The 26,628-nt window shown below is 49.2% G+C and overlaps 1 protein-coding gene across 2 annotated transcripts; it reads right to left on the bottom strand.

Annotated features, from left to right (window-relative positions):
- Positions 1-607: 607 nt before the first annotated feature.
- On the bottom strand, positions 608-26,536 carry CHST12 (carbohydrate sulfotransferase 12). Of its 2 annotated transcripts, none has more exons than XM_030933011.1 (2): positions 26,448-26,536; positions 608-2,117 (listed from the first exon to the last, which is right to left on the bottom strand). In XM_030933011.1, the coding sequence occupies exon 2, from the start codon at positions 2,039-2,041 to the stop codon at positions 797-799; it is 1,245 nt and encodes a 414-aa protein (XP_030788871.1). In that variant the 5' UTR covers positions 2,042-2,117; positions 26,448-26,536; the 3' UTR covers positions 608-796. The 2 variants fall into 2 exon arrangements, with proteins under 2 accessions (XP_030788871.1, XP_030788872.1); XM_030933012.1 differs by having other exon boundaries at positions 26,434-26,512.
- Between the last annotated feature and the right edge of the window lie 92 nt (positions 26,537-26,628).

Genomic DNA, 26,628 nt, shown 5'->3' with positions numbered 1-26,628 from the left:
CGTGTCACGATCTCAGCTCACTGCAGCCTCTCCATCCTGGGTTCAAGCAATCTTTCCACCTCAGAACTCCCGAGTAGCTGGGACTACAGGTGCATACCACCACGCCTGACTAATTTTTTTTTTGTTTGTTTGTTTTTTGTATTTTTAGTAGAGACAGGATTTCACCATGTTGGCCAGGTCTCAAATTCCTGACGTCAAGCGAGCTTCCTGCCTGAGCCTCCCAAAGTCCTACGATTACCTGCCTGAGTTACCCGCCCGGCCTCAACAGCCATAATATAAACTAGACACTAATGGGAACAGCTGGAGTTAGAACTCCTGCTTCTGTAACTGACCGGTTTACCTCTGACTTGATTTCAAACAGGAAACCCTGAAGACTGACCTTTTCAAGTACAACACTTAACTTTCCCTCTGGAAGGATTTGTCGGCTACCGTTTTAAAAATAGACAAGTGCGGCCTGACTTCAAGTGCAGGCCCCGCCCTCCTCCTGAGTGGCCAGAGCCCTGGAGGCAGCTCCAGCAGCCTCAGCATCCCCTCCCGGTGCCCACGTGCTCAGACAGAGAAACCACAGGAGCAGACGGGCGGGCAGAGGGGAGATTTTACTCCAGCATTCCCTTCCACGTTTCGTATTAAATATCTGAAATATATTAATCTTAAAAAACAATATCGACACAGTACTCAATGGATAGAGGCAGTGGAGTAAACAAGAAGCCCAGATTGCAAAATCGTAGGCCGTAAAAAAACCGGAGTGCGACTGCGGCAGGTTCCGGGCACGCGGGGCAGGGCGCTGCGGAAGCTTTCAGTCTCGGAGGAGGTTTTCGGGCTTGGGGTAGCCGAAGAGAACAAAGTCGGCCTCGTAGAGTTTGTACAGCTGCTGCCTCCAGGCCAGGGGGATCTTGGCGAACCAGTCCTCCTCCCAGCTGCTGGCGGTCCTGTTCCGGTAGCTCGGGGGAAAGCGGAGGTGCCGGTCCACCTGGAGCAGCTGCAGCAGCTGCGTGGCGTCCTCGTCCAGCGTCTCCAGCTTCCCCACGAAGTCGTAGTCGATCTGGCACGGGTGGCAGAGGCGGTACACCTGCCGCCAGTGCTCGTTGAAGGGCGCCAGCTTCTCCGTGTGCGGGTCCAGCAGGTACTGGATGAAGTTGGCGAAGGACACCTTGAGGCCGGCGCGGAAGGCCTCGCGCGCCGAGGCGGGCAGGCTGGTGTGGTTGGCGTACAGCCGCAGCATGGGCACGGCGAACTTGCGGTAGAACTCCTCGTTCTCCAGCTCGAACTTGCTGCGGAAGGCGGAGATGAGGCGCACGAAGGGGTCGCGCACGAAGAGGAACTTGGTGTACTTCTTGAGCTTGACCTTCATGAGGTGGCGGGAGAGCTTCCCATAACGGCGCCAGAACTTGTTGAAGGTCAGGTGCGCGCTGGCGTTGTGCACGTGCTCGCGGGGGATGCGCAGCGGGTCGCGGTAGGGCGCGCCGCTGTGCAGTAGGCTCCCACTCAGCACGATCATCACGCGCTTCCAGTTGGTGCAGGCCACCTTGGGCACGTAGCAGTAGATGGCGCCATGCCGGTCGTCCACGATCAGGTGGCTCAGCTCCGAGTTGGGGATGTCGTCGAACGCGCGCTCCTTGGTGGGGAAGGCCAGGCTGGAGTTGGCGCAGAAGCCCCGCAGCACGCTCCTCCGCTCCGCCTGCTGCCGACCCTGGTCGGGGCTGCGCCGGGCATCGCGCGGGGACCAGTCGTAGCCTCTCACGCTCTCCTCCATGCTCCCCGGCGCGGGCGGCTGCTCCATCTCCTTTCTGGGAAGGTCGCTCTGCTTCACGCTGGCACCGAGAAACTTGTCCAGAAACTCGTCGACGTCGGAGTCGGCCGTGAGCTCCCTGTCCCTGTCCGGCCCGGGCGTGGGCAGTGGCGGCCCTGCGTGCGGCCTGGAGAAGGACGTGTGCAGGTAGAAGTGCGCGGCGCCCGCGCTGTCCCAGTACACGATGATCAGCAGGATCATGAACGCCGACCCCAGCACCAGCCACAGCCGGAACAGCCGGGCCTTGGTCATCCTGCCCGGGCGGGCCGGGCCGTCTCCGGGCCTCTCACTTCAGCTTCCTGCAGAGCCGGGGCATCCTGCTGGGAACCTGCAGAGGCAGTGACGCACTAGTTAATGACTGAGGTGTCCTGGGGCTCCTACTCCTGCCTTCTCATCAGTGGGGGACTCGGGCCCAGAGGAGCAGGAGCACTGGGCCACGTGATATCAGCTCGCCCTCCAGAGGGGCTGGAGGCTGAGGTCAGCAATGCAGGGAGTCTACACATCCATGTGGCAGAGCACCAATAACGACCCTGGACGCCAAGGCTCGGGTGCTTCCCCGGCTGGCAGTACTCCACACGTGCTGACACTCACCACCACTGGGAAAGTAATGCTGCTCACAACTCCCAAGGAGAGGACGCCTCCCTGGAGTGGAGACCAGCTCCAGGTGTGAGCCCCCCTGGACTCTGCCCTCTGCAACTCTTCCCAAAGCTGTTTTTTTTTTTTTTTTTTTTTTGAGACAGAGTCTTGCTCTGTGGCCCAGGCTGGAGTGCAGTGGCGTGATCTCAGCTCACTGCAAGCTCCACCTCCCAGGTTCACACCATTCTCCTGCCAAGGTTGATTTTAATCTTCGAATCCATCTCCTTTTCCTATAATAAACCATAACCACAAGAGTAACTGCGATCAGGGAGCTCTGTAATCTTTCCAGCAAATCATCAAACCTGACAGTGGTCTCAGGGACGCCTGCATTTGCTATTGGTGTCATAAGAGGGGTCTTGGGAACCATTTAACTTCACAGTGACCCAACAACAGGAAAATTGTTTTGGCAACACCCATTTTACTTAAGTCGAATGCCAATGGAAAAACTGCACCCCACAGCTTCATCAGGGCCACGCTGAGAGCTGACCTTCCACACCACCCTGGTTTCCCAAAAGTAGGTGGCACATTCCTGTTCCCGTGCCAGGCATCAGGGGGTTTTGGTGGGGCTGAGATGGGGGCTGATCCCACTTCCTCTGCCCATGGAAGCAGAGGTGCTTCCTCTGTCCATCCCACCAGGGTACTGTCAGTGTGGTCCAGCAGGGAGCTAAGCCTTGACCCCACCTGGCACCCGCAAGGCAGAAGGAGATGGTATGAGGCAGGGGAGTCCACACTCTGACTCCCTCTCCCCTAACCAGGTCAGGGCCCAGTGGGAAGGGAACTCCAACTCTACCCCACCCCTACCTGGCACCCATGACATGGCGTGAGGTGGTTAGAGGAGGGGCGAGTTGGCCCTCTACTTTCTCACCTCCTCTCTCCTGGGAATGGAAAACATTAATCATGCAAACATTAATGAAAAGAAAGCAGGAGTGGCTGTCTTTAATACCAGAGGAAGCAAACTTCAGAAGGAAGGAAACTACTAGAGACAAAGGGACATTACATAATGACAAACAGTTCAGTTCCCCAGGAAGACATCATAATCCCAAACGTGTATGCACCAAACAACAGAGCCTCGGCCGGGTGCGGTGGCTCAAGCCTGTAATCCCAGCACTTTGGGAGGCCGAGACGGGCGGAACACGAGGTCAGGAGATAGAGACCATCCTGGCTAACATGGTGAAACCCTGTCTCTACTAAAAAATACAAAAAAACTAGCCAGGCGAGGTGGCAGGGCGCCTGTAGTCCCACCTACTTGGGAGGCTGAGGCAGGAGAATGGCATAAACCCAGGAGGCGGAGTTTGCAGTGAGCCGAGATCCAGCCACTGCACTCTAGCCTGGGTGACAGAGTGAGACTCCATCTCAAAAAAAAAAAAAAACAAAAGAAACAAACAAACAAAAAAAAAACAGAGCCTCAAAATACAAAAAGCAAAAATCGATAGAGCTAAAGAATAGACAAATCCAGGCCAGGCGCGGTGGCTCAAGCCTGTAATCCCAGCACTTTGGGAGGCCGAGACGGGCAGATCACGAGGTCAGGAGATCGAGACCATCCTGGCTAACACGGTGAAACTCCATCCCTACTAAAAAATACAAAAAGAAAACTAGCTGGGCGAGGTGGCGGGCACCTGTAGTCTCAGCTACTCGGGAGGCTGAGGCGGGAGAATGGCGTGAACCCGGGAGGCGGAGCTTGCAGTGAGCTGAGATCCGGCCACTGCACTCCAGCCTGAGACTCCGTCTCAAAAAAAAAAAAAAAAAAAAAGAATAGACAAATCCACAGTTATGGCTGGAGACTTCAACACTTCACTCTTGATAACTGCAAAACTACTAGGCAGAAAATCAGCAAGGATACAGAAGAACTCAACACCAGCAACCAACAGGGCCTAACCGACATACGTGGAACACTCACCTAACAAGAGAACACAGTTTTTTCTAAGTGTCCACAAAACATTCACCATGGCAGACCAAACCTCAACTAATTTAAAAGAATTGAAATCTTGACAGGGCACGGTAGCTCACACCTGTAATCCCAGCACTTCAGGAGGCCGAGGTGGGTGGATCACTTGAGATCAGGAGTTGGAGACCAGCCTGGCCAACATGGTGAAACCCTGTCTGTACTAAAAATACAAAATTTAGGCTGGGTGCGGTGGCTCATGCCTGTAATCCCAGCACTTTGGGAGGCTGAGGCGGGTGGATCACCGGAGGTCAGGAGTTCAAGACTAGCCTGGCCAACATGGTGAAACCCCGTCTCTACAAAAAAAAAAAAATGCAAAAATTAGCTGGGCATGGTGGCAGGTGCCTGTAATCCCAGCTACTCAGGAGACTGAGGCAGGAGAATCACTTGAACCCAGGAGGCAGAGGTTGCAGGGAGCCGAGATTGCACCACTGCACTCCAGCCTGGGTGACTGAGTGAGACTCCATCTCAAAAAAATAAATAAAAATGAATAAATAAATAAAAATAAAAGAATTGAAATATTTTAAGAGTTTTCTAGCTATAAAGGAATAAAACTAGAAATCAGTAACAGAAAAGACAAGGAAAATCCACAAATTCCTGGAAAATAAATGACACACTTCTAAATAATGGCAAAGGAAAAATTTAAAGTACATAGAACAGAATGAGAATGAAAATACAACATATGTTACAGTCACTGTGGTGCCAAGAGCATTAGAAAGCAGAAGAGGCCAGGCACGGTGGCTCTCATCTGTAATCCCAGCACTTTGGGAAGCAGAGGTGAGAGGATCCCTTGAGCCCAGGAGTCCAAGACCAGCCTGAGCAGCATGGCAAAACCCCATCTCCATAAAAAATGCAAAAATCTGCCATGCATGGTGGCGTGTACCTGTAATCCTAGCTACTCTGGAGGCTGAGGCAGGAGGATCGCTTGAGCCAAGGAGGTCAAGGCTGCAGTGAGCCGAGATCATGCCACTGCCCTCCAGCCTTGGTCTTGGCAAGACCAAGACCCTGTCTCAAAAGAAAAAAAAAAAAACCAACCAAGCAAAAAAAAACCCACAAATTATCTTTATCAAGAACAAGACAAGGAATGAACTTATAGATCCTGCAGCCATTGAAAGGGTAAGGAACTACTACAAACAATTTTATGCCCACAAATTTAGCAACTTAGATGAAACAGACCAATTCCTTGACAACCACAAACTACCAAAATGAATAATCCTATACTAATTAAAGGAACTAAATTTGTAATGTAAAAGCGCTTTAAAAAGAAATCTCTGGGCCCAGACGGTTTCACTGAAGAATTCTATCAAACACTCAAAGAATAACATCAATTTTATACAATCTCTTACAGAAAGGAAAAGAGAGGACACATCCAACTCATCATTCTAATACCCAAACCAGTGAAAACCAGTACCAAAAAAAAAAAAAAAAAAGGGGGGGCCGGGCGCAGTGGCTCACGCTTGTAATCCTAACCCTTTGGGAGGCCGAGGCAGGTGGAACACCTGAGGTCAAGGAGTTCAAGACCAGCCTGGCCGACACGGCGAAACTCCGTCTTGTAGGGAGACCCCTGAAACTATTGCTATGGAATAAAAGATGAAATGCTCCTGATCATTGTAAATACACAATTGCATGCAGGATTGTGTAAAGATGATGCCAGGCTGGGCTGCCAGAATGAGCCAACAGCGTGTGATGTGCTTCCCCCTGCAGAGAGCCTGTGAACGGACGTGCAGTCAGGGAGGTTTTCACATCACCAAGATTCCTATCCCAGAAAAGCAGATGTTCACAGCTCTGGGAATGGAATGCGACCCTTGAGGGGAGCCTATGAACGGATGTGTGTCCATATGGATAAGATAAATGCCCTCATCTTGCCACGGCTCTTCTAGGCCTCTTTAGGGTTAAGTCATACTCCTTCTGAGAATTTCTGGTCTAAGCGGCTGTGTAGCTTCACGTCCTGTTTCTATGGATTGTTGGTAACCAGCTTTTGCTGCAACTGTTACTGCTGATTAATATCTTGCTAATCATAGGCTATGGAAAGACTGTGTTTCTGTTTTAAGGCTCTGTTAGAAATTACTGATGCACACACTATATTGTAAATTCTTATCTCTGTATACTGTACTGCTGCATACAGATGTTACCTTAAAGAATTAGTTCATCCCCATGTGACCATCTCACCTCATAATCAAATGACCCTAAATCCCTCACTAACCTATCCCCGCCCTCACTAAACTTAATAATAAAGGCTGGTATAGCCACTGCATTGTTGGCAGCGTGCGACCAGAAGGTGGTGACCCCCCTGGACCCAGCTTTCACTATCTTGTGTCTGTTATTTCTCAACCTGCTGATCTGCCTGGGAACAAAGAAAGAGCGCTGGTGCATTGCGGGCTGCTGGCCAGATCCTGCAATACCGTCTCTACTAAATAATACAAAAAATTAGCTGGGCGTGGTGGCGCATGCCTGTAATCTCAGCTACTCCGGAGGCTGAGGCAGGAGAATCACTTGAACCTGGGAGGCGGAGGTTGCAGTGAGCCGAGATCGTGAGCCGAGATCGTGCCACTGCACTCCAGCCTGGGCAACAAGAGCGAAATTCCGTCAAAAAAAAAAAAGGGAAGGAAGGAAGGAAGGAAGGAAGGAGGGAGGGAGGGAGGGAGGGAGGGAGGGAGGGAGGGAGGGAGGGAGGGAGGGAGGGAGGGAGGGAGGGAAGGAAGGAAGGAAGGAAGGAAGGAAGGAAGGAAGGAAGGAAGGAAGGAAGGAAGGAGCGAGCAAAGGGGAAAAGTTAACATGTCAAACAATTTGAGAGGGAAGTTGCCAATTAAGATGGAGACTAACGAGGAGAGTGAAGCTTCAGGACGGTCAGTCACATCGCTGATACAGGCAGACGCCAGAGGCCAGGGATGCTGCCGCCGTCCATGAATTCTGTAAATAAGAACTAGATAAGGGTGTTACTGAGCCAGCCTAAGCACTTCTGCTTATTTTTCAGCCAAGAAGCATTACATACACACAACCAATGCCAGCGACTACATCATTTTATAAAACCTATGACTGGCCGGGCGCGGTGGCTCACGCCTGTAATCCCTACACTTTGGGAGGCCAAGGCGGGCGGATCACAAGGTCAGGAGATCGAGACCATCCTGGCTAACACGTCTCTACTAAAAAAATACAAAAAATTAGCTGGGCGCTGTGGCGGGTGCCTGTAGTCCCAGCTACTCGGGAGGCTGAGGCAGGAGAATGGCGTGAACCCGGGAGGCGGAGCTTACAGTGAGCAGAGATTACGCCACTGCACTCCAGCCTGGGCCACAGAGCCAGACTCCGTCTCAAAAAAAAAAAAGAAAAACTATGACTTTTTATTGATAATTTAATAAGACCAGTTTAATTACAAGGAAAATATTTTAGGATTATAACTATGTATTAATAATGTATTTTTGGGCCAGGTATGGTGGCTCATGCCTGTAATCCCAGCACTTTGGGAGAGTGAGCAGGGAGAACTGCCCAGGAGTTTAAGACCAGCCTGGGCAACATAGCAAGACCCTATCTCTATAAAAAATGTTTAAAAAGGCTGGGTGCAGTGGCTCATGCCTGTAATCCCAGCACTTTGGGTGGCCAAGGTGGACAGATCACTTGAGGTCAGGTGTTTGAGACCAGCCTGGCCAACATAGCAAAACCCGTCTCCACTAAAAATTAAAAAATTAGCCTGGTGTGGTGGTGCACACTTGTAATCCCAGCTTCTTGACAGGCTGAGATGGAAGGATCATTTGAACCTGGCGGGTGGAGGTTGCAGTGAGCCAAGATCGCGCTACTGCACTCCAGCCTGGGCAATAGAGCGAGACTCCATTTCAAAAGAAAAAAAAAGTAAAAAAAAAAAAAACCCCAAAAAATTAGCCAGGCATGATAGTGTGTGCCTGTAGTCTCAGCTACTTAGGAGGCTGAGGTGAGAGGATCGCTTGAGTCCAAGAGTTTGAGGCTGCAGTGAACTATGATGTTGCCACTGCATCCCAGCCTGGACAACATACCAAGATGCTTCTCTACAAAAAAATGTAAAAAAAAAAAAAAAAAAAAAAAAAAAGGCCAGGCGCGGTGGCTCAAGCCTGTAATCCCAGCGCTTTGGGAGGCCGAGGTGGGCGGATCACGAGGTTAGGAGATCCAGACCATCCTGGCTAACACGGTGAAACCCCATCTCTACTAAAAAATACAAAAAACTAGCCGGGCGAGGTGGCGGGTGCCTGTAGTCCCAGCTACTCGGGAGGCTGAGGCAGGAGAATGGCGTGAACCCAGGAGGCGGAGCTTGCAGTGAGCTGGATCCAGTCACTGCACTCCAGCCCGGGCGACAGAGCGAGACTCCGTCTCAAAAAAAAAAAAAAAAAAAAAAAAGAATTAGCGGGACATGGTGGTGTGCACTTACAGTCCCAGCTAGTCAAGAGGCTGAGGCAAGAGGATCGCTTGAGCCCAGGAGGTGGAGGTTGCAGTGAGCTGTGATGGCACTACTGCACTCCAGCCTGGGGAACAGAGTGAGACCCCGTCTCAAAGAAAAAAAAAAATTAACACAGAATTATAGTATCACATTACCATATGAGGGGCCGGGTGTGGTGACTCATGCCTGTAATCCCAGCTACTCAAGGAGGCTGAGGCAGAATTGCTTGAACCCAGGAGGCGGAGGTTTTATTGAGCTGAGATTGTACCACTGCACTCCAGCCTTGGCAACAGAGTGAGACTCCATCTTAAAAAATATTAACAAAATAAAATTACCATATGATACAGCAATTCCACTTCTGTGTATACACCCAAAATAACTGAAAGTAAGGTTGCTGTTCTTTTCCTGAGACAGGGTCTCACTGTGTTGTCCAGGCTGGGGTGCAGTGGTGCCATCAAACCTCACTGCAGCCTTGAACTCCTGGGCTCAAGCAGCCTCCTGAGTCACTGAGACTATAGGTGGTTGCCACCATGCCCAGCTAATTTTTTGTAGAGACAGCATCTTGCTATGTTGCCCAGGGTGGTCTTGAATTCCTGGCCTCAAGTGATCCTCCCACCTTGGCCTCCCAAAGTGCTGGGATACAGGCATGAGCCACCGGACCCAACTTACAGGGTCTTGAAGAGATGCTTCACACCCATGTCCACAGCAGCATCATTCACAATAGCCAAAAGGTGGAAGGAACCTAAGTGTTCATGAACGGATGAACAGACAAGCAAACTGTGGTCTACCCATGTAGTGGAATATTACTCAGCCTTCAAAAGAAAGGAAATTCTGACACATGCTACAACATGGATGAACCCTGAAGACATTATGCTCAGTGAAATAAGCCAGAAACAAAAGGACCAATATTTCAAGATTCCACTTATATGAGGTTCCCAGGGCAGTTAAATTCCTAAAGACAGAAAGTAGAATGGTGGTTGTGGGGACAGGGAAGGGGGGATGGGAAGCTTGTGTTCAATGTGGACAGAGTTTTAGTTCTGCAAGATGAAGAGTTCTGGGGATGGATGGTGATGATTGCTGCAGAGTGACGTGAATGTGCTTAACATCACCAAACTGCATGCTTAAAAATGGTTACAATGGTAATTTTTGTATTTTTTTAATTTTTTTTTGAGATGGAGTTTTGCTCTTGTCGTCCAGGCTGGAGTGCAGAGATGATCTCGGCTCACTGCAACCTCCGCTTCCTGGGTTCAAGTGATTCTCCTGCCTTAGCCTCCAGAGAAGCTGGGATTACAGCCTAACACTGTGGTTAGGCTGACAGAGCTATGTCTTAGCTCCGGGTGGGGCTGTTAAATGTTTCTTTGCTCACACACCACATGCGGCTAATTTTTGTATTTTTAGTAGAGACGAGGTTTCACCGTGTTGGCCAGGCTGGTCTTGAACTCCTGACCTCAGGGGATCCACCCACCTTGGCCTCTCAAAGTGCTGAGATTACAGGCGTGAAGGCGTGACCCACTGTGCCCAGCCATTTTTTTTTTTTTTTTTTTTTTTTGAGACAGGGTTTCACTCTGTCATTCAGACTGGAGTGCAGTGGTGTGATCTTGGCTCACTGCAACCTCCCCACTCAAGTGATCCTCCCACCTCAGCCTCCTGAGAAGCTGGGGTTACAGGTGTGCACCACCATGCTTGGCTAATTTTTGTATTTTTAGGAGAGATGGGGTTTCATCATGTTGACCAGGATGGTCTTGAACTCCTGGCCTCAAGTGATCCACCTGCCTTGGCCTCCCAAAGTGATGGGAATACAGGCATGAGCCACTGCACCCAGCCAAGCTTTAACTTTAAAAGGTGGTTTGGACAACCAGATATGGTGGTTCATGCCTGTGATCCCAGCACTTTGGGAAGCCAAGGCAGGGGGACTGCTTGAGCCAAGGGGTTCAAGACCAACCTGGTCCACACAGTGAGACCTCATCTCTACAAATAATTTTTAAAATCAGCTGGGCATGATGGCACACACCTGTGGTCCCAGTGACTCTGGAGGCTTAAGTGGGAAAATGGCTTGAACCCAGGAGGTCAAGGCTGCAGTAAGCTATGATTGTGCCACCATACTCCAGCCTGGGTGACAGGGTAAGACCGCATCTCAAAAAACAAAACCACAGAACAACAGCTTGGACATACCAGAATGTCTGGCCCAGTGACTGACGCGGCTCCGGCCTGAAGCCCACGTGACTCTTGCTACCTTCTGGGCACGAGAGAAGCATTCAGGGAAGAGTCTGACAGAACTGCTGGGCTGGGCACTGTGGTCATGATCCCACCTGCTTCCAAAACACATCACGGGCAACACTGAACCCATAAAGTAATTTTTCATTAAAAAGAAATAGGACATGATTTCCAAACGCAAATCTCCCACTCTTTCCACAAAAAGCCCCCGGTGATTTGAAGCAGAGCACGCAGAGGCATCTCAGATGAACAGACGTATAACCCGCCTGCTGCACACACGGGCTCCTGCCTCCAGCAAGGGAACCCACAGAGCCAAGTTTCACCGAGAAGCATCATCCGCCAGGAAACTGCAGGGATTGGGGGTGCTTTTCCGCAGGGGCTGTGTCAGATGCCCTCATAAATGGCACTGAAAATTATTAGGTTAGGTTTAAAGGCAAACACTGCAGTTAGGCTGACAGAGCTATGTCTTAGCTCCGGGTGGGGCTGTTAAATGTTTCTTTGCTCACACACAACATGCAGGGCATGAAGCCAGGGGCAGACTCTGCAGCTCCAGGGAGCAAGCCCATGCCGGCTGCCCACACAAGGCCACTGGTCCAATCACGCCCTTATTGCTAACTGTGGGCAAAACACTGGGGAAAGAAAAGGCAGCTGGCAGCAGACCGCTGTGGCCTTAGCTCGCCGGTATTCAGCCATGTGTCACCCTGACGCGACCACAGCCATCCTTGCTCTGGAAGACACTGCCACGTGGCCAGACCTGTATTAAGCGCCCCAGAAGGGCATTTTCCACATTTTTACAGCAGAACTGACATTATCATACAAAAAGGTCACGTAATACATGGCTAATTTTATGTGTCAACTGGACTGGACCATGGGGTACCCAGATATTTGGTTAAGCATACTCTGAGTGTGTCTGTGGGCGTGTTTCTGGAGGAGAGTAACATCCAAATAGGTGGACTGAGATATCAGATGCCCTTCCAGTATGAGAGGGCTTCAACCGGTCCACTGAAGGCCCATGTACAACAGAAAGGTGGAATAAGGCCAGGCGTCGTGGCTCATGCCTATAATCCCAGCACTTTGGGAGGCCAAGGCAGGTGGATCAGTTGAGGTCAGGAGTTCGAGACCAGCCTGGCCAACATAGTGAAACCCTGTCTCTACTAAAAATACAAAAATTAGCCGGGCCTGGTGGCACATGCCTGTAATCCCAGCTACATAGGAGGCTGAGGCAGGAGAATAGCTTGAACCTGGGAGGTGGAGGTTGCAGTGAGCTAAGATCACACCACTGTACTCCAGCCTGGGCAACACTGTGAGACTCCATCACAAAAAAAAAAAAAAAAAAAAAGAGAGAGACATGGTGACACATGCCTGTAATCTCAGCTACTCAGGAGGCTGAGGCAGGAGAATTGCTTGAACCCAGGAAGCAGAAGTTGCAGTGAGCTGAGATCATGCCACTGCACTCCAGCCTGGTCAACAGGGCGAGACTCTGCCTCAAAAAAAAAAAAAGAGGGGGGGGGGGAGTAAGAAAATCAACTGTCTCTGCCTGTCTGTCTTTGAGCTGGGACACTGGTCTTCCGCCTTTGGACTCCATCTCAGACTGGAGTTATACCATTGGCTCTCCAGGGTCTGAATTTCTCAGCCTCCGTAATCGTGTGAGCCAATTCCTTATCATCAATCTCTTTGTATACACATTGCAAAAGGAAAACGAAATCTCAGGACCCCAAATTCACCAAGCTAAAGGGAAAGTTAGGCTTAGCAACCAAGTCACGCAAAAAAAAAAAAAAAAAAAAAAAAAAACTACCTTCTTTTCTTTCCCAGATAAAGTAATTTACATGCTTATTTATCGCATTAAAATGCAGATTTACTGTGTGGAGAAGAAGGCTTATGTGACTCTGCCCCACTCCCTTCTTTTCACGTGTAAAATGTAGATTCACTGAATGGTACTCAAAGCCTCACAAAAATGTGACCACTGGCCTCACTGCCTACTCCACCTCCTTGTTTTCCCCTCTTCCCCTCCTGCCTACTGCTTCCTCTTTAAATACTGAAGTTCCCAAAACCCTCTTTGGAAAAAGCACAGGCCACAGATCCTACGATACTTGTTTCTTTCTTAACCTTGGCAAAATACATCTAGAAATCGACTGAGATCTGTTTCTGTTTCCACGCCAGCTAACACAACATCCATTCTGCAGCCCATGGATCAAGGAGTAATTTTGACTTTCAGGTCTTATTACTAAAGGAATACATTTTGTAAGGCTAAAGCTGCCATCCACAGTGATTCCTCTGCAGGATCTGGGCAAAGTAAACTGAAAACCTGGAAAGGATTCACCATTCTAATGTCTTTAAGAACATTCAGGATTTGCAGGAGGAGATCAAAATAGCAACATTAATAGGAGTTTGAAGAAGTTGATTCCAGTCCTCATGGATGACTCTGAGGAGTTCAAGCCTCCAGTGCAGGAAGTAACAGCAGATGTGGTGGAAACAGCAAGACAAGTAGAATTAGAAGTGGAGCCTGAAGATGTGGCTGAATCATTGCAATCTCATGTTCAAAGCTGAACGGATGAAGAGTTGCTTCTTACGAAGGAACAAAAAGAAGCAGTTTCTTGAGAAGGAATCTACTCTGAGAAAAGATGCTGTGAACTCTGCTGAGATGACCCTAAAAGATTTAGAATATTTCATACACTTAGATGAAAACATAGTGGCAAGGTTTGAGAAGATTAAATGTTATCAGACAGCATCATGTGCTACAGGAAAACCTTTTGTAAAGAGTCAATAAATGCAGCACACTTCATTGCTGTCTTAAGAAATTGCCACAACCACTCCAGCCTTCAGCAACCACCACCCTGATCAGTCAGCAGCTATCAACATCAAGATAGGACCCTCCACCAGCAAAAAGACTGCCACTTGCTGAAGGCTCAGATAATTATTAGCATTTTTTAGCAGTATTCTTAAATTAAGGTATGTACATTGTTTCTTAGACATAATGCTATTGCACACTTAATAGACTACAGTACAGTGTAAATATAACTTTTTTTTTTTTTTTTTGAGGTGGAGTTTCGTTCTTGTCATCCAGGTTGGGATACAGTGGCACGATCGTGGCTCACTGCAACCTCTGCCTCCGGGGTTCAAGTGATTCTCCTGCCTCAGCCTCCTGAGTAGCTGGGATTACAGGCGCCCACCACCACGCCTGACTAATTTTTTGTATTTTTAGTAGAGATGGGGTTTCATCATGTTGGCCGGGCTGGTCTTGAACTCCTGACCTCAGGTGATCCACCCTCCTTGGCCTCCCAAAGTGCAGGGAGTGAGGCGTGAGCCACCGCACCCGGCCAAACATAATTTTTATATGCACTGGGAAACGCAAAAACTTTGTTGACTCGCTTTACTGTGATATTCACTTGATCGTGGTGGTCCGGAACTGAACCTGCAACATCTCTGAAGTATGTCTATAGAGATAAATGAGACGGCATAAAGTCCCGAAAGAGATCCACATGTATGTGGCTATTTTAAAAAGGTGGCAAAGTAATTCAATAAGGAGTAAACAGTCTTTTCAACAAATGGTGCTGAAACAACTGGATATCTGTATGAAAAAGAATGAACCTCAACCCCACGCCGCACACAAAAATTAACTCACAATGGATCACAGCCTTACATATAAACACTAAAACTAAAACGTTCAGAGGAAAACAGGAAAAAATCTCCATGACTTTGGAGAAGGCAAAGATTTGCTGGGATACCAAAAGCACGAATTATGAGAGAAAAATGTGGTAAACTGGACTTCATCAAAATTTAAAACTTAGGATCTTCAAATTTTACCATTAAAGAGAGTCAAGGCCAGGCACGGTGGCTCACACCTGTAATCCCAGCACTTTGGGAGGCCAAGGAGGGTGGATCACCTGAGGTCAGGAGTTCAAGACCAGCCTGGCCAACATGGCGAAACCCCGTCTCCTCTAAAATTACAAAATTAGCCGGGCGTGGTGGCAGGTGCCTGTAAACCCAGATACTGGGGAGGCTCAGGCAAGAGAATCGCTTGAACCCAGGAGGTGGAGGTTGCAGTGAGCCAAGATCACGCCATTACACTCCAGCCTGGGTGACATGACCAAAACTCTGTCTCAGAGAGGCAAAAAAAAGAAAAAGAAAAAAAGAAAGTAAAAGATAGACCATAGGCTGGAAGAAAATATTCTCAATATGTAAATCTAACAAAGTGCCTATATCCAGAATACATAAAGAGCTCTTACAACTGAAAAGAAAATAAACCCAACTAAAAAATGAGCAAAAAATTTGAGCAGACATTTCACAAAAGAAGTACAAATAGTCAGAAAGCACACAGGAAAGTGCTCATCATCACCGGTCATCAAAGAAATGCAAATTAAAATGAGATACCTGGCCAGGCTCGGTGGCTCACGTCTGGAATCCCAGCACTTTGGGAGGTTGAGATAGGTGGATCACCTAAGGTCAGAAGTTTGAGACCAGCCTGGCCAACATAGTGAAACCCCATCTCTACTAAAAATACAAAAATTAGCTGGGTGTGGTGGCAGGTGCCTGTGATCCCAGCTACTTGGGAGGCTGAGGCAGAAGAATCACTTGAACCCAGGAGGCAGAGGTTGCAGTGAGCCAAGATCGCACCATTGTACTCCAGCCTGGGCGACAGAGCAAGACTGTCTCAAAAAAAAAAAAAAGAAAAAAAAGGCTAAAACCTGAAAACAACCCCAATGTCCATCAGCAAGTGAGTGTGCAAAGGGTGAATGGCTGATTCATGGGTGAAAGCCACAGGTGGTCGCACGCTGAAAAAGGAGCCAGACGTAGAAGACTGCACGTTCAATGGTTCCACTTATATGATGCTTAAAAGAGGCCAAAATTGTGATGAAAATCATAGACTGCAAAGGAGGACGAGGAAACTTGGGGCAACGGAAATGCTCTACTGTTTGACTGCAGAGGTAGGTATAAGGTGCATATGTTTGGCCACGTTCCTCAAACTGCATACTTAAAATGGATATGTTTTATTGCATGTAAATCATACCTCAATACATCTGATTTAAAGTTAAAAAGAACATGTCTGTGGTTTTATGAAGCTGATCTCCAGAGGCTAACACTTCTCTCTCTAACAGGAATGCAATGGTCTGACTCTCACCCATTTCCACAATACAGAAGAAAACAGCAGTGCAGAGTTCCGCGCAGACACGGAGGGACGGGGAGGAAGAGGGAAGGGATACCGGGACCAAGTTCGGCCTCTGCTGAGTGGCCTGGGCCAAGTCATTTTATGTCTGACTGTCAGTCCATCTACAAAAGAAGAACAAACTAGGCCTTTCTGCTAACCAGAGCTACCGAGAGTATAAAAACAAGAAAATACAGCTAAGTGTTCGATAAAACAGTAAAGCACTTTCTGTAGACTCTGCCCCTGGCCTTACTTATCTCTCTGTCTTCATCAGGCCCTCAAATATTTGTTACACAAATGTGTGTTATTTTTATTATTACTCATGCTTTCTACCAAGAGCCAGTTATCAATATTAAAAAAAAAAAAAACTGTGTGCAAACTGATTTTAAAATAACAATACCAATAGCTAACATGTTGTTAAAAGTGATGTTCTAAGGGCTTTGCACATATTACTTTGTTTAATCCTCACATGAACTGGGATGAAATGGGGACAAAAAATTAACAGAATAATAGCCTACCCATTCCTCATACTATCCTTATGAGGCATGATTATAACAAGCTCAGCCTGCCTACGACAAACAGACCTAAAATCACTCGTCGCATACTCCTCCGTAAGTCATATAGCCTTAGTAATTACAGCTTCCCTCATTCAAACCCCCTGAAGCTTCACTGGCGCAATCATCCTTATAATCGCCCATGGACTCACTTCATCCATACTATTTTGCCTAGCAAACTCAAACTATGAACGAACTCATAGCCGCATCATAATACTCTCCCGAGGACTCCAAACTCTACTTCCATTAATAGCCTTCTGGTGGTTTACAGCCAATCTTACCAATCTTGCTTTACCCCCTACTGTCAACCTCATAGGTTGCACGAGTCTACAATAGCTAGCAGTGTTTAGAGCAGGCATGGGAACTCACACTGTTGTTGGGAGAGCCCCCTTCCTTGCCACTCTGCTCTGCTGGCCTCTACAGTGTATGTTTATGCAGAATTGGTAGGTTTCACTAGACAGTCAAATTTCTATCTCCTTTATTGCTAAAGGAAGTAGCTTCTCCGTGTCCAAATAACCAAGCTCTAGAGCACTAAATTGAGTGACATGACCTTTATTAAGAAGTCCAAGAATGTTTCAAGTGTATTTATTTATGCTACTGGCACGAAGACCAGAAACTACCTACTTCTTGTCCAGCTTTACAGACGTTATATAAGGCAAATAATTCACTGCAGTTCCCATCGCTGGAGTCAACGAAAATGTGGAAAGTTTCTGTTACTGGTGTCAATATTTGCTCTCTGCATGTCCTGGGCTGCCTGGAATTTACACACAGTGGTGCTTCATTAAAACCCCCATCGGAAGACCCATTTTCACGTGGTACCTCCAGGACTATGGTTTATTTGCTTATAAAATTACTTCATTTGTGTTCAGTTAACTACATCTGATGGTATATCCAAATAAAAATATGTAATAAATGGTCACATTGATGAGAATGGAATGTTAATTTATATCCCAGGAAACCTGAATGAAAATCGAGCCCAAACTTAGCCTTTGAAGTAAAGTAACTTCCCCGCAGAGCTGGTCCTAGGGCACAGAGGCGATCAGCTACGTCAGCACTTCCCAAGTAGACAGGAAATCCACGCACGTATGCCAGTCCAATATTCCCAAACTGGGTTTCAAGTTCTTAGAAGACAGGGATCATATCTCATGTACCTTCTGTATTCCTCATAAGGCTCAAATATTTGTTGCATGATATTTGACTCTAGAATACAAATGATAACTCATTTGACTCAACTGACTTAAGAGTTAAGTCAATTCTTGGCCAGGCGCAGTGGCTCACTCCTGTAATCCCAGCACTTTGGGAAGTCAAGCTGGGTAGATCACCTGAGGTCAGGAGACCAGCCTGGCCAACATGGCAAAACTCCATCTCTACAAAATACAAAAACTAGGTGGGTGTGGTGGCTGGTGCCTATCATCCCAGCAACTTGAGAGACTGAGGCAGAGAGAATTGCTTGAACCCAGGAGGTGGAGGTTGCAGTGAGTCAAGATTGCTCCACTGTACTCCAGACTGGGCGACAGAGCGAGACACCATCTCAAACAAACAAACAAACAAACAAACAAAAAACAGCTAAGTCAACTCAAATAAATTATTTCAGAAGAAAATGATAATAAATCTCACTATGATCATAAGAACCTGCTTGGGGCTTTACATGCAAAATATATCCAGGCTCAGGCCAGGTGCAGTGGCTGACACCTGTAATCCCAACGCTTTAGGTGGCCAAGGCAGGATAATTGTTTGAGACCAGGAGTTCAAGATCAGATTGCGCAACACAGCAAGAAGCCGTCTGTACAAAAATTTAAAAATTAGCCAGGTATGGTAGTGTACACCTGTAGTCCCAGCTACTCAGGAGGCTGAGGTCAGAGGATCTCTTGAGCCCAGGAGGCCAAGGCTGCAGTGAACTATGATCACACCACTGTACTCCAGCCCTCCAGCCTGGGTGACAGAGTGAGATCTCGTCTCAAAATTTAAAAATAAATAAAGTAAACAGGTATCCAGGCTCTAACCTGTCAAGTCCCCTCTGCCCCACCTACACCCCACCCTGCCCCAATCACCATCAGCTCTCACCTGTGTTATTGCAACAGCCTCCAAACTGGTCTCCCTGCTTCTGCTCTCAGGCCCATAGAATCCATTTTCAACCCCAAAGCCATGGTTATTCTGTTAAAAGTTGGATCACGTCATCTCTGATCACTGGAGTCCAGTGGCTTCCTATCTCGAGTCCTTCCAACAGCCCGTGACGGGGACTCCACTGATCTCCTCTCCTATCACAGTCCCCCTTGGCGACCCTCTCCAGTCTCAACAGTCTCCTTACTGTTCATTCACCGCACCCAGCAGGCTCCTGCTGCTGGGCCTCTGCATCACCGTCCCTCAGCTGGGGAATCCCAGGGCAGTCCCATACTTCCTTCAGATCTCTGCTCGATGCTCACCTCCTCAGCAAGGCCTTCCCTAACCACCCTGAGAAAGTAGGTCCTGGCCTCTACCCTGCACTCCCCAGTCCCATACCCTGGTTTTCTTCATAGCAGCATTTATCTCATCCCTACCTGAAATCATGTATTTATTATTTTTAGAGTAGCGTCTCACCTCTACCCTGCACTCCCCAGCCCCATACCCTGGTTTTCTTCCTAGCAGCATTTATCCCATCCCTACCTCACATCGTGTATTTATTAGTTTTAGAGTAGTGTCTCGACAGGCTGGAGTGCAGGGGCACAATCGCAGAATCCCTGAACTGCTGGGCTCAAGTGATCCTCCTGCCTCAACCTCCCAAAGTGTCAGGATTACAGGCATGAGCCACCGTGCCCGGCCTCAAATAGTTCAGATTGGCTGGTTAATCTGCTCATTGTCTTCCGGTACTGAAACCTTAAAACGGAGGTCCTCATCCTGTCTCACAGTGGATATTCTCAAGGCATACAGTAGCATTTGGCACTCAGTACTTGCTCAAGAAAGAGGTGTTGTTCTAACAAAAACCAGACAAATGTGACGGACTCTGATTGCCTCATTTCTGAAAGGTGGGGACAGGTGAAGAATGACCTATAATATATTCTCTCTACCGGTGGGTATATTTTAAAACTCTCTTACAAAATGACGAAAGAAAGCACTCAGCCAGGCGTGGCGGCTCACGCCTGTAATCATAATTACTTGAACCCAGGAAGCAGAGGCTGCAACGAGATCATATCACTGCATTCCAGCCTGGGTGACAGAGCAAGACTCTGCCTCAAAGAAAACAAACAAAAAAAGAAAGCGCTCAGAATCTCTGATAAATGACCACAACGAGGAGACAGGATATGAAGAACAATGACAATAACCAAGAGGAAACCAGCGAGGAAACGCTCTCTCTTAACAGGCCGATGCACAGAGGCAGGTGAGGGCCCCCATTCTGCCAGAGCAGAAAGTCCATCTGAGACTGTTCCCATTTGTGTCAGTTCAATGCTACACACACATATCGATGAAAGAGTGAAATCATTCCGTGAGGTGAAGTTTATTAGGAAACCCAGCAGTCTCTGTCTCTGCTTCCCTTTCTCACCTCCGCCCTTCTCCAGGATTCTTCTTTTTTTTTTTTTTTTTTTTAGACAGGGTCTTGCTCTGGCACCCAGGCTAGAGTGGAGTGCAATGGCTCGATCTCTGCTCACTGCAATCTCCGCCTCCCGGGCTCAAGTGAAGTGATCCTCCCACCTCAGCCTCCCAAGGCGCTGAGACTACAGACACAGGCCACTATGTCTGGCTAATTTTTGTATTTTCAGTAGAGACAGGGTTTCGCCATGTTGCCCAGGCTGGTCTCAAACTCCTGGACTCAAGCAATCCTCGTGCCTTGGCTTCCTGAAGTGCTGGGATTACAGGTGGGAACTACTGCACCCTACCCTCTCCATAATTCTTTTTAGCTAATTCTTTTAACGTCTGCCTTCAGAGTGAACCTTGGTTGTTCAACTTAGGGCATTAGCGACTGACTTCCTGAGGCAACAGGGGAAAATGCGCTCCCCACACCTTCTCTGCCCAGGCGCATCATAATTCCAATTAGAGAAGCAGTCAGTGTTTACATAAATTATTATCATTGCGGAGAGGCTATTCACAGCTGCGCCTTGTAGTACACCATAATTATTTTTCTTTTCCCCGCACGATGGTTTATTTTCCCTGGAACTAATTACAGTCTTGTGTTTTCATTTGCTTTGTTTAGTACTTATCACTAATCCCGCCCCAACTCTGCCAACTGTTTCAACTCCTCTCCAGATGTTCCAGCACGTCAGGTGTCCTGCTAATTTCATCTTCTCCCAAAGAATCTCTTCAAGGAGTCTCTGACGAGCTGGGGTCAGGACACGTCTGCTCTCCTCACCGGCACCTGGCTGGGATCTCCCTTCGGCAGGTTCTATTCACCTCTAACCTGGAGGAAATCCTGTTCCCACCAGCCAGTCTCTCTCAGTCTAGACTTACTGCCTCATCTGGGGAGACGACATCTGCCAATTGTCTCCTTAAAGCATGAGGGACAAATCTGGGAGCAAGTCTGAAGGTGTCTTTACCCTACCCTCCCTTGCCTGAGTGTGGACTTCCAGGCTGAAAACGCATCCTTCAGAATTTCTCAGGCAAGGCCCTGCCGTCTCCTGCCATCCAGTGCTGCTTCGAAAAAGCCCAGGTCCTTCCGCTTCTTTTCATTTTAATTGTAGTTCTTCTGCCTTTTTCCACGTGTTCTAACCTTCCGCCTCTTGACCTGTGATGACCTATTCGTGATTTGTTTTTACTTTTTCCTCTTGTTCTGAGATTTCACAACAGCATGTCCTGGAGTGGGAACGCAAGTATCTTTTTTTTTTTTTTGAGACGGAGTCTCGCTCTCGTTGCCCAGGTTGGAGTGCAACGGCATGATCTTGGCTCACTGCAACCTCCGCCTCTCAGGTTCAAGCAATTCTCCTGTCTCAGCCTCCTGAGTCACTGGGATTACAAGCACCCGCCACCACGCCTGGCTAATTTTTGTATTTGCAGTAGAGACGGGGTTTCACTACGTGGGCCAGACTGGTCTCAAACTCCTGGCCTCAAGTGATCTGTCCACCTCAGCCACCCAAAGTGCTAGGATTACAGGAGTGAGCCACAGCACCTGTCCTCCAAACTCTATCCAAATTCTGGGGTCAACAGCTGCAGACATGCTTTCAAATAAATCCTTCCCCTCAAAAGCTCTCATTAGTGTTTATCTGAAACTCAGCCTCTCTCACTATCCAAGTTTGCTGCCTAGGCTTTTATTTATTTTATTTTATTTATTTTATTTTATTTTTTTAATTTATTATTTTATTTTATTTTATTTTATTTTATTTTATTTTATTTTAATTTATTATTTATTTTTGAGACAGAGTCCCATTCCATTGCCCAGGCTGGAGTGCAGTGGCACGATCTGGGCTCACTGCAACCTCTGCCTCCTGGGTTCAAGCAATTCTCCTGCCTCAGCCTCCTGAGTATGGGATTACAGGCACCCACCATCCTGCTTGGCTAATTTTTGTATTTTTAGTTGAGATGGGGTTTCATCATGATGGTCAGGCTGGTCTCAAACTCCTGACCTCAAGTGATCTGCCCACTTCAGCCTCACAAAGTGCAGGGATTACAGTCATGAGCCACCGTGCCTGGCCTATTTTATTTTATTTTTTTGAGATGGAGTCTCCTGGAATGCAGTGGTGAGATCTTGGCTCACTGCAACCTCTGCCTCCTGGGTTCAAGCGATTCTCTTGCCTCAGCCTCCTGAGTAGACAGGATTACAGGCGCCCGCCACCATGCCCAACTAATTTGTTTTATTTTGTTTTAATAGAGATGGGGTTTCACCATGTTAGCCAGGCTGGTCTCGAACTCCTGACCTCAGTGATCCACCTACCTCCCAAATTGCTGGGATTATAGGCATGAGCTACCACACCCAGCCTTCCCAGTCTTTTAATATCCAAGTTGGGAAGTGAAGAGGCTAGAGAGTGAAGGATACCTGCATTTTTACCCATGGTGCTGGTCACTGGGTGGGCCTCTTTAACCCAGAAACTTTGGGTTTTAGGAAATTATTTTGCGAATTTCATCCTGTTTTCCCTACTGTTTTCTTGCGGAAACTTTTTAAAAAGTATTTTATTTTATTTTTTAGAGATGGGGTCTTGCTCTGTCACCCAGGCTGGACTGCAATGGTACGATCACAGCTCACTGCAGCCTCAAACTCCTGGGCTCAAGTGCTCCTCCCACCTCAGCCTCCCAAGTAGGTGGGACTACAGGTGCACACCACCACACCCGGCTAATTTTTAAATTTTTTTGTAGAGATGGGGTCTTGCTATGTTGCCCAGGCTGGTCTTGAACTCCTGGCCTCAAGCAATCCTCTCACCTCAGCTTTGAAACTGTTACTATTCAGCTGCCGACTTCCTGATCTGATCCTTTCCGTTTCTTTTTTCTCTCATGTGCCACCTCCTTGATTTTCTCTTCTACTTTCTGAGGGAGTTCCTCAACTTTATCTTTCACCCACTAACTGATTTTCTTATTTCTGCTTTTTTTTTATAGATATACGAGAGTTCTCTTTTTGGATCTTTGAAAGCTCCTTTTGGTGGCTTTTTTTTTAGAGCTTCCTGTTCTTGCCTCACGTTTGCGATATTTTCTCTTACCTCCATGTGGACATTAATGACAGCCTGCTTTCTAAGGCTCCTTCCTGTACGCTCTCTTGTTTCCCAATGTGTATTCCGGTCTCAATCTCCTGTAGCAGAGGTTTTCTTCAGATGCCCTTGGTTATCTGCTCATATTTAAGGGATGGGGATTTTTGAAGCTTGATGCCTTGAACACTGGGAGGGGGTTATTAATTCGTTAGCAAGGGATGCAGCTGGGCCTGCTGACTGGTGACCTCCTGATGTCATTAACTTTAGTCTTTTCTCTTGGGCTACTCAGATTCCCCAAAGACACATCCATCCTCCTGTCCAGAGGGAAAATCCCCAGCTGGTCATGTTCTGGGAGCCAAAGGGGCCCTGTTCGCTTCCTCCTCCTGTGCCCTGTACAGCACCACACCCCTACCCCGTACTCAACTGTACCTGTTTCCCATTCTTCTCTGAAATATCTTTAAAGTTTCTAAACAGTTACAGAAACCACCACCTTGGTTAACAGCAGGAAGTAATAAGTTGGAGAGTCAATTATCTCCAGGCACATCTGCGGGCCTACAGCCCTGCTGGCAGCCACAGACCCACTAAGTAGGTATGAAACTAACAGCTACTCTCTGAAGAGAAAGACAATTCAAGAATCGAAACTCAAGATGTAAGGTTTTTTTTAAAGACAAACCGCATGTGTTTCAGTATCATCAATAACCCATCTTTTCCCACCCATGGCTCCTTCAGCCCCAGACTCACTCTAGAAGAGAATCACCCGCCAGCCTCAATGACTGTGCGTAGTCAAGGAACTGCAAGCCCAAGGTCAGCCAACTAACGGGGCCTCTCTTCAGCTCTCGATCCCTTCCCACTGGAGTTCCTGGGGATTCCCTCCTTGTACAGGCTGTCTCTTCTCTACAAGGTCACATCTCCAGGATGGCCACTAATACCACCAACTCTGCCGGTCTAAAACCCACGTGTTCGGCCCTTCCTCCCCCACCCAGCTCCAGCGCTCCTCATCGCAGGCTGCAGGTCCCAGCCGCCCTTGCTGCTACAGGTCACCACATCTCACAAAGCGCCACCCCCCAGTGGATTTGGCAACATCTTTCAGCTCCATGCCCGCCCCCACTCTCTCACTGTCCCACACCCACGCCCCACAGGGTTACCCAACTCAGCTCCACTGCCCAGATGCAAAACCCACCTCTCATATTCTCACCAGGATCACTTTTCTGAAACACATCTAATCGCATCACACCCAAACCACCACCAAAGGGATAAAAGCTTAAACTCCCTGGCACAGCTTTTAGGCCCCTGCACAATCAGAAATCCATCTTTACAGTCTTTTTTTCACTCTGTTGCCCAGGCTGGAGCGCAGTGGTCCAATGTCGGCTCACTGCGACTTCTGCCTCTGGGTTCAAGCGATGCTCTTGACTCAGCCTCCCACGCAGCTGGGACTTCAGGTGTGCATCACCACACCCAGCTAAATTTTGTATTTTTAGTAGAGAGGGAGTTTCACCATGTTGGCCAGGCTGGTCTCGGACTCGTGACCTCAGGTGATCCACCCGCCTCAGCCTCCCAAAGTGCTCGCCAAAGTGCCTCCAGTCTTGTACCTCCAGGCACGAGCCACCTCGCCCAGCCTTCCAGTCTTAGCTTCCAACCCAATCCTCAAACCCCACCTCACCAAGAACACAGCGACCCACCGTCTCCCCCAAACATCGCTTTCACTTCCATATCTCCGCATGCCCTTTGTCTCCAAAGGTCCAATTCATAGGTCCTCTCCACTGTGGAAAACGTTGGAAAATGTCTCCACATTCTGTTAATGCCTGCACCACAGCCCCAGCCCCACACTGTCGCAGCCAGGCTGGCCGTGAGCTCCCAGGGCAAGGCCCGCACTATTATCGCCATCTACCCCAGCTGGGCATCTTGCACTCGATTGGAGGTTTGATAAAAAAGCTGGAGTCTGCTGAGTGACAGCAGACAGTTACCGCTGGCCCCAAAGCATCAGCCCAAAGTCCCATAAACTCCTTTGCAGAGAAATAAAACTTCTATGCCATTCCAGGCAGGTGCTCCTTCAGATCTCAAGCGTTGCACTTTCGTGTAGCAATCTCCTCGTTATCCCTGTTTTCTCTCCGTCCTCACTCAGACACCAGCCCTGACTCCCAACCCCAGATGCTCACGGTGAGGGGCTAACCTGTGTCCCCGCGTGGGGGTAGGAGGGGAACCCGCTGAGCTGTTCCCCAGCCACCCACAGCCGGGAGCAGCACCGTAGGACCTGGTGTCCTGGAAGATATACTGCATCCGGCACTGCGCCTGCAACCCACATTCCTATTCACCCCGGGGTTTCCGAGTCCCCACAGCCTCGATTATGAACTAAATAATTTAATAATGCTGGAAACACTACGGTTTGTTGTGCTGCCCGCCAGACGGAGCCTCTGCCCAAGCCAAGGCTTTGCCGGCGGTGTCTCGGTGGCCGGGAGCCCGCAGAGGAGGTCTAAGTCCCACTGTTCCCCGACTAAATGCACGGTTTCCTCTCTCAGAGAGGCAGGGCTGCGGCTTCTGGAGTGAGAGGTCATTTAAGGGATACCCTGAGCGACCTGCCGGTGCTGCTGGCGTCTGCAGGCTCCAAGGCTGCGGTCGGCCGGGCCGGGGAGCCCCGTTCAGGTGACAGCAGGCACAGTAGGGGTTCTGGGGGGCCGGGGAGCCCCGTTCAGGTGACAGCAGGCACGGGGGGGACCCTCGAGGTCTGGGGATCCTGGAACTCCACTCCCGGGAAGCGGTCCTGTCCCTGCCCGGCGGCAGAGGCTGATGCCGGGCAGGGAAGACTACTGGGGGCCGGCGGGGCCGCTGCAGCCTCTGCCGTCGCTGAATCAGAACCACAGATTTCTCATCCAGACCCCAAAGGGCCGCAGAACGCGCTGATCAGGGCCCCAGGGCTGGGTCCCCTTGGCCGAGGGTGAGGAGCGGGGCTCAGAGAGGGCGCGCGCAGGGCCAAGGTCACACAGCGCGCCGGCGCGGGGACTCGAACCCGGGCCCAAGACGCGCCCGCCAGGCCGGGCTAAGGAGAGCCGACCCGCGCCCCTCAGCTCGGCCCGGGACCACCGCCCGGGCCCCGGGAGCCCCGCACAGGCCAAGAGGGAGGGAGGCCGCGCCCCGAGCCCGCCGCCCGCCCCCCGCCGCCCGCCGCGCCCCTCACCTCGCACCCCTCACCTCGCGCCCGCAGCCGCCGCCGCCGCCCTGCGACTAGCGGACCCTCCAGAGGCCGCCCTCACCGGCCCCGCCCCCCTCGCCGGAGCCCCGCCTACCGCTCGTCTTCTCGCGAGACGTCGCGACCGCCGGAGGGGCCACGGAGGCCGAGGGGCGCCCGCCCTCAGCGCGCCTGCGCCCCGCC

This window comes from Rhinopithecus roxellana, chromosome 6 (assembly GCF_007565055.1).
Source record: "Rhinopithecus roxellana isolate Shanxi Qingling chromosome 6, ASM756505v1, whole genome shotgun sequence".
Classification (NCBI taxonomy): domain Eukaryota; kingdom Metazoa; phylum Chordata; class Mammalia; order Primates; family Cercopithecidae; genus Rhinopithecus; species Rhinopithecus roxellana.
The sequence above is the reverse complement of the archived record's forward strand: the minus strand, read 5'-3'. Positions and strand labels throughout refer to the sequence as shown.

What these genes read in the sequence shown, in the direction of transcription:
- CHST12 (XM_030933011.1), bottom strand. Translation starts at nt 2,041, where the DNA reads ATGACCAAGGCCCGGCTGTTCCGGCTGTGGCTGGTGCTGGGGTCGGCG.